This window comes from Acanthochromis polyacanthus, chromosome 1 (assembly GCF_021347895.1).
Source record: "Acanthochromis polyacanthus isolate Apoly-LR-REF ecotype Palm Island chromosome 1, KAUST_Apoly_ChrSc, whole genome shotgun sequence".
Classification (NCBI taxonomy): Eukaryota; Metazoa; Chordata; class Actinopteri; family Pomacentridae; genus Acanthochromis; species Acanthochromis polyacanthus.
In genome coordinates, this window is record NC_067113.1 from 62,105,094 (window position 1) to 62,113,507 (window position 8,414).

General features: G+C 42.8%; 1 protein-coding gene across 1 annotated transcript; it reads right to left on the reverse strand.

Annotated features, from left to right (window-relative positions):
- On the reverse strand, window positions 1-7,339 carry LOC110971337 (amphoterin-induced protein 2-like). The gene is made up of 2 exons (XM_022221683.2): window positions 6,868-7,339; window positions 1-4,789 (listed from the first exon to the last, which is right to left on the reverse strand). The coding sequence occupies exon 2, from the start codon at window positions 4,692-4,694 to the stop codon at window positions 3,192-3,194; it is 1,503 nt and encodes a 500-aa protein (XP_022077375.1). The 5' UTR covers window positions 4,695-4,789; window positions 6,868-7,339; the 3' UTR covers window positions 1-3,191.
- Between the last annotated feature and the right edge of the window lie 1,075 nt (window positions 7,340-8,414).

The window sequence follows — 8,414 nt, forward strand, 5'->3', positions numbered from 1 at the left end:
CCAAATTAAACACTTTATTTCGTCCTGACATAGCATCATCACAGTCATGACAAGTTGCTACTTTCTCAGCTCTACTCTGTCTAATGGAACAGAAAAAGACAATATTCAGACAGTGGTGGCATGGACATACAGAGCTGAGAAAACATTAACAAGCCTGTTGGCACCTTGGAAACGATTGCACACACCTATAAAAATCAAGCACAAACGGAGGATGGAGGAATGTGGGTCACAGTGGGCTCGGGGGCAAGCTGGTAAACCTCTTCTGATTTCTGTGACGTTGATCTGGGCTGACTTTGGGCTTCGTCGCCGAGCCCAAACTTCCCTCCTGTCTGAACCGATAAGGATCAATTCCTCAGTGAATCTGTAAAGCTGTGGGTCGATGTAACAAGGTAGAGGGCAAGCAGGAAAGTCCACTCTTAACAGGACGAACACAAATCGAGTTGACGTATCCAGCTGATGTGTTGAAGCGCCAGTTCAAACCAGTGCTGGACTTGGACTGTGATGTCTCTTTGGGGAAAGTGCAGATTGTATTTCCTACAGTGTTAACAAAAATACCACTGTTTGGATACGGTGCTCAAATAAAAGCGCTTACACAGCACAAGCACCACCGTTCAAAAGTTTGGAGTCAACCAGACAATTTCATGTTGTCCATGAAAACTCACACTCTTATCCTTGTGCTGACATAACTGCACAAGGGTTTTCTAATCATCAATGAGCCTTTCAACACCATCAGCTAACACAATGTAGCATTAGAACACAGGAGTGATGGTTGCTGGAAATGTTCCTCTGTACCCCTGTGGAGATATTCCATTAAAGATCAAATGTTTCCGACCCCAAACTTTTGCACGATAGTGTAGCTGCTGAAATTTGGTAATTCTCTCAATAGAACTTCTCAGTTAAAGGGTCAGTTCACACAAATTACAAAAAAAATAATGAATTGTCTCATCCCTCTTTTGAAAGCAGCTCAGGTATGTAGTGTTTATTTGTTTCCATCACAATATGATGAAGATCAATGGAATATTTGAATGAGCTCTCACAGCACAAAGAAGTGGTCCTCAAAGCGCACTCAGCAGCTTCAACACTCCACTCCTATGACACTGTTGTACTCCCATTGGACGGTTTAAAAATCCAAACTCATACAAAACCTGGTGCCTATATCAGCCACAATGCAACTCAATCGTTAGCAGCTTGAATGGAGATTTGGCCACATTTACACTACTGGTTGTCTCACTTGCACAATGGTCTGGCTGCACCATATTATCATTCTGTTGAAGGGGGAAGTGCTCTGGCATTTTTGTATTTAATTAAACCAATCACAATTGTATTGGGCATAGCCACGATGCAGCAATGGTGTACTTTCTAAAACAGTGACAGGAGAATTGTTTTGGTGGAACATTTGCACACAGGCAGTGGTCAAAATGTCTAATTCCCTGTTAAAAAAAAAAAAAAAAACTTCCAATGGAAGGCTTATAATCACAATCCAGGGAATCAGATTATATATCTAGTAAAGTCACTTCTTTCCATTTCAGGTCACTTTTTCAAACTTATCATCTTTAACCTCAACCTATGCTAACTCAAGTCACATCACCTAAATCAGTCCTCACATAGCTCCGTCTGGAGACAAAAAAGGCTTTGACCTCATTCATATATGGACTAATACTCCCATAGACCTGCTATCAGGTTTCAGTGTGAAAAATTAGAGGATTTCCCTTCTAAAAATCCCACAACACAGCGTTAACAGTTCTGATAGACTATTTACATAAGCAGACAGTCACAAAAGGGGTAAAAACATTTTTTAAAGTCAGAATTTGAATATGTACCAACCTCCTCCTGCAGCTGTTCCCTCTCTGCTCTCCTCTAAGCCCCTCCCACCACACAAACCTGCACTTTGAGCTGAAAGTCAACATGCTTTTGTGGCTTCATAGAGAGGCAGCGTTTGATGGCTGACATGGAGGCCTCCGTCTTTCCCATTACTCCACCACATCCTGCTCTCACTGCAGAGTTTACTGCTGTCTATACCTCATCTGAAAAGCCCTGTGATTGGCTAACATCTCCTGTCAACAGACCCAGGAGGAGGTGCAGAAATTTGTTTTCCTGTAATTACATCATGCTGAGAGGTTGATTTGAAATGTTTTGCCCAATTATGCCAAAAAAAACATGCCTAACCCAGGTTTAAAGCTGCGGGTTGTATAATCAAAACAAAGAGCCATCAAACTTTAAAATGCCCTGTTTCGCTGAGGGGGACTGCAGAGTTGGGTGATAAATCTCAGTTTGATCTCCACTATGATTGACTAAATTCACATTACACATGACAATGATTAATTGCTTTTCAAAATACTGTCTAGTGTAGGTGTAAATGTAATTATCATCACAAACAAAATTAAGGAGGGAGCAGAAATCGCACAGAATTCTCAGTATCTGAGAAAAATAAAGCTGTTAAAATGACCTGATACCACAATAAGGAAGTAAGGAAATATGTTTTTTGTAATTTGAGTAAACAATCCCTTTAAAAGCTGTCCAATGCATTTTTACATCTGCATTTCTCACTGTACAGAGAGAGTTTTTACATTATGGAAACACGTTTGTTTATCGTAAAGGAACTTTCACAGGGTTATAAAGACGTTTGTAGCAGACGCAGCTTGATGTGCAAAACATCAAGTCAGTATAATTTCACACACATGACTGGCATGTTTCAGAAACGACATGCTGCACAGTACGAGACAGATGGTTAAAAATAACAAGGGTCACTGTGATGGCATTATTCACAATACATGCTGTATACTGTATAATAACCACCAAAGCCTCTAACAGCTTATCACATCAGGTGTGAACATTCCTCTCAGCCCAGTTGTTAAAAAAAACCCACCCACGTTTTTATGATCTTTGTGATCTTTGCAGTGACAATTTCCCGCGGTAACAGTGAAATTTCCATATGAACTCCTAATATAAAACACACACAGCACTTACAGCTGAGACATAATTGAAATTCTGCCCACAAAAAAGGACTGTATTTTCTGCTGCCGACCAAACAACCCAAACCCCAGAGCGCATTACTACTTCACCAGAATCACAGTGAACTACTTCACATCAAATGGATTTTTTTGATTGTGTACTAAAACAAGACAATGAAAAAAACCCACTTGGGTTCAGACTGTGAAAATACAGGAATGTGCAAAAGGTACTTGCTCTTGCTATGCCATGTGAGCAGCGTCTGTGAAGTTCTGTTCCACTGTCCTACTTCCATTCTTGAGAATTCCTTCAGGGTTAACATGATCCAGGTTCACTGCTGGCGTTTTTGGGCCATCAATACTGGAGTCCTCAGCCTGAGGCTCTAAGAAAGCCACCCTCTTTCCATTTGACCGCCGCTGTCCTGATTCTACCTCCCTCGGGTCCGAGCAGAGGGTAATGGCTCTTCCACCGCATCCTCTTGAGCCTCCCCTGTTGTCGCGACAGCGACAGGGTGTGAGGTAGAGGTAAAGCATCACCAGAATGATGCTGACTACACAGGAAGCAAGGGTGGTGAACGCAGTGTTGAAATGTTCACCGCCGCTGTGTGCCAATTCACTGGTGGATGTAGTGCTTAAGTTTCCAACCACCACGCTCACCTCCAGAGGTTCACTGGGGTCAAAGTGGCGCCCGCGGGCTACCACACACCCGTATGTACCAGAATCTTCCATCAGTGCTCCTTGGATTTCAAGGGTGCCATTGGGGAGGACTATTAGGTGACCACTTGGATTACTGACTGATGAATTCAGTGCAATCTGGGGGGTAATCCAGAACACCACCACACCCTCCTGGACAGGCAAATTCAACCCTGGGCATGGCACTCTCAACCATCTTCCAGGCTCTACTTGGTAGGTCTGAGCCTCAAGAGACATGTCCGACACTCCCTGCTGCGTACAATTCAGCCCTGTACCTGCACCTTCTCTACATGGGTATTCAGTTCTGAAATCCACCAGAGGACGATACTGTTTCCACATCCAATACTCCAACAAGGCGAGCAATGCACAGTCACAAACCAGAGGGTTTTCCTGCAAATAAATTCCTCCATGTCGGGTAATAAGTAACAGGCTCTGGACGGGCACCTTGGAGAGCTTGTTGCTTGACAGGTCGAGAAAGGTCAGGTTTCGAGGCCCTCCAGGTTCCTCGTAAAGCCCCAGAGGGAAGGCAGTCAGTCGGTTGGTAGAGAGATAGAGTTTCTGCAAGCTGTGAAGGTCGCTGAAGGCCCCTGGGTTGATCTGGACGATCCGGTTGCCAAACAGCAGCAGCTCTTTCAGTTCCCTCAACCCAGTGAAGATGGATGAGTTCAACACTGTCAGCTGGTTGGATGAGAGGTCCAGGTGGAGAAGATGCAGCGTCACGTTGAAGGTGTTCACCTCAATTCGGCTTATGGAGTTCTTGCTGAGAACCAGAGTAGCAAGTCGGTCAAACGGTTGGGAAATCCAGTCTACCCGCAGGGCGGTGAGGGCGTTGTGGCTCAGGTCCAGTCGTGTGGCATAGCTTGGTAGATCAGAGGGCAGTGTGGACAGATTGCTGCCGCAGCAGGAAATGATATCGCTTGCACAAAGGCAGTAGGGTGGGCAAGTGGCCACAGAGGGAAGGAAGCCAAAACACAGAAGGAAGAGCACGGCAGGGTTCCACCGACTGCCTCCAACATTGGTCTCGCCTAAAAGCTCTGGCACAATGGGATGCATCCTGGTTGTCCCTCTGGATGGGATCTCAGGTTACCGTCTTACTGGGTGTACACATGTCAGGCTTACAAGCCTCTGATAATGCATGGCCTTCTGTACTGAAGACAGGAGACAAGGAAGACACGAGAAGACAATAGAAATGAATCTCTTTTGTTGTATACTTCTCAGTGATGGAAAACAATTGCAGGCACAGCTCTAATGTGCTTCATTATCTCAAAGGCAAACATTGTATTATGAAAAATAAAAAAAAACTGGCATTAGCTTCAGCAGTAAGAGCACACAGTAAGACTGCATTGGAAAAGGGATAAAACTGGCTGAGGCATTACATGTAACTAAAAATAAATTGTAATCCACATTTAAATACAACATTGATGGCATCACCCGCACATGACAACTGTTAGTAACTGCAGGAACACGTGTAATTTAATCCAGGCATGTTAGTAATACTCCTCCCTATTTTCCACTCATGCAAATGCAGACTGGTTCTTTCCTCACAACACCACATCTTTGCCACTGTTTACACTCAGTTTTAACCTTTTATGACGCATTTTTCTGACATTTATTTAGCATTTCACTCCTTCTTTGCACAATCTCAACATCTGGATTCATCCATCCATCATTATTACTTAACTACTCATTAAAAACTGCACCACAGCAGACTAATGCAGCATCCAGAGCACTAAACGCTACGAATATGCAAAGATTAAACCATTCTGCAACACTTAATGTATGATTAAGTTGCATAATTCGATATATCTATTTTACCTCTAAACCTAATCATTTAAAAAGAGCTGAAATAGATTAGAAATAGAGGAGCATGGGGAAAGAAGAACACAGATAGGTGACGTTCAGAGATGCCACAATTAGCCAAATAATTAACAGAAAATTGATGTGATAATCAACAAATATTGAAGTAATTTCAAAAGCAAAAATGCCAATCACTCTGTGACTGCAGTCTCTTTCATGCAAGGATCGGCTCGTTTTCTCACTTTCCTATCACTGTAAACTGAATATTTGGCTTTCTTAAGGCATCGAGTTGGACTCTGGAAAATTTCAATGGGCATCCATCCATCCACCTGTTATTATCTAACTAGTTATTGAAAACTGCAGTGCAGCAGATGAATGATCATCCTACAAACCAATACTGTGTGCATATACAAAAATAAACCATTCATACTGTATGATTACAGCTGCAAAAACTAAACAGATTCACGGAAGAGAAGCATGTGGACAGGAAAAGAGACAGGTTAGAGATGCTATGATTCAATTAAACTGAATAGAAAATCAATGTGACGAGCAGAAATGCAGTTCACTCCACTGCAGCCTCTTTAATGTTTTCTCACTTTCCTTTCATTGTGAATGGGATATCTGGTTTCTGTAGATATTGCCTTGGAGTGTGGAACATTTCTGTGAGCATTTTTAAAAAAAATAATTGTTATAATGGGTCCTTTCTAGGCCACAGGATTAATAGACGAATTTAAAAAATATATGCTTTTTGCTCACATTAAGTTATTTATCAAGCTTATACTTCCAGGCTTTGATCCAATGTTCAGTGGTATGTATATTTGTCCATTCTTTCCTGTGTTTCCTGGTGCGTGCATTTGTCTTCTTTTTTTTCCTTGCTGAGTGTATTTTTATCTACTTTTCCCCTTATTTAGTGGTACATAAATATTTACCTTCTTTTTGCCTTTTTTAGATACATGCACATGTGTCTCATTTTTTCCTTATTTGCTGGTACAAGCATATTTCTGTACTTTTTCCCTTATTTAGTAGTACATGCATATTTCTCTGACACTGACCTCACACACACACACACCCAAGCCAAAAACATTTTGTCCCAGTGTGCTGCACCCAGACATGATTTCCACTGTCACTTTCCACAGAAAATAAATCACCAGGACTGTTTGTTAATGCGCCAAGTGAAGTTTACAGAAGTGGGAGCAACGACTAAGAGTTCAAGAAACGCATCACAAGTCAAAGACACTGTCATTTCCGATTAAATTTCTATATTTTAAACTAATTTCCTTAACGATCAACTAGAATAGTGTTACTATAATATTCTTATTGGTGATATTAATCCGCCATCTAGATGTAACAACTCTCCGTCTCCTCCTTGCTCTTCAGACAGACATCAACCTTGAATTTTATAGGATAAAAAACAAACACAGAAGCTCACTTTCACGCCCACACCGCTGTCTGTTCAGATCACCATCAAGTCTGCCTTCATCCAGACGAGCTCTCCGGACGCGACGCAGGATCGCGTCGTCCCGTCTGCGAATCCTAAAATCCTGCGGGCAACTTGGTTCCTTTTGGAGTGAAGCGCATCGTTCCTTTCCTCGTAAAACCAAAGAAAGAAAGAAAGAAAGAAAGCTCCGCCGAGAGTGTGAGGAGGAGACGAGGAAGCCGAAGCGCTCACCTGCAGGTCGGGTTGCGTGTCGCTGTGGGAGGGGTCGTCCTGAGAGTAAATACGGAACAGAACAACAGCAGCCAATTCGCCAATCATGTGAGAGTGAGTGATGCCTAAAGGAGAGGGCAAAGGAGAGGGGGAGAGGGAAGGGAGGCAGCATCAGCACCACACACTCACGTCCAGTTCATATATTCTCTGTTGAAAAAAAGTCAAGTTAGTGATGTAAGTGTTCTGAAAGATGTACATGTGAGAAAGTCTTGTTTCGGTGTATGAAGTGATTTATGAAGCCATAGCTGTCTGGAAGAGTCATGGGAAGGTGTTTCCAGCACTTTCATTAAAGCTGTTTGCTTGTTTACCAGGTTGCAGATTAAAGCTGCACAGACTGTATTCATAGACAGACAGTCACCATGATGTCACCCATTGGGCTGTCTGACATTTTGCTATCACCATCTTTTGAAACCAGATGTAACCAGCAGGGCTGGCTCTCCCTATACGCGAATTAAGGGGCTGCTTAGGGCTCCGCCGCCACTAGGGGGCCCCCGAATTGACTGTGTCTGATGGTCTGACCCACAGACTGCCATCTAACATCTAACCCCGGACGCGGGGCACGCGTGGGACATGTCCCCCGCACTTTCCACATCTGTCCCCTCTGTTCCCCCGCACTTTTTTCAGCCGTTACAACAGCTAAACCCGTTATTAGCATCCAGTAACGTGTTTTCCCGAGCCGTCTTTGAATGCACCATGAGCGCATGCTAACGCAGGTGTTCCACAGGAGACGTGCTGCTGTGCTGAGCAGTGCTAAATTTGCGTCTGGAGTAATGTTTAGCAAACCAGCCAGAGCCAGCAAGAAGCAAAAAACTTTACACAGTTTTTTTTCCAAACAAACCGTGTAAGTTGTGTGACCTTGTTGGATGCAAACAATGTTAGACTTGTTAGCTAAATGATGACAAGGTAAAACGTGGCAATATATCAATATGTTAAGCTAGTTAACAATAATTCAAATGTGGTTGCCTCTGTTACATTACTTGCTAATTAGTTTATTCTTGGAATAAACCCAGTCCTCTTTCATTTCTGTGCTCACAATTGCTCTCCATGTATTTAAGTCTTTTGGTCCCAAAAGAGGAGAGTCAGGGAGGAGAAAAAAGAATAGGCTATCTATGGTATAAATTTACAACTATTTTTTACTCCTTTTCTTTCTAATTCTATCTCAGAATTTTGATTTTCAGATTTTTTAGTGATTATTTCCATAACAAAGAGCAGAGTCAGGTAGGAGATGGACCAGAGGTGGTGGCCAGCAGTAATGTTGACCATGCAGG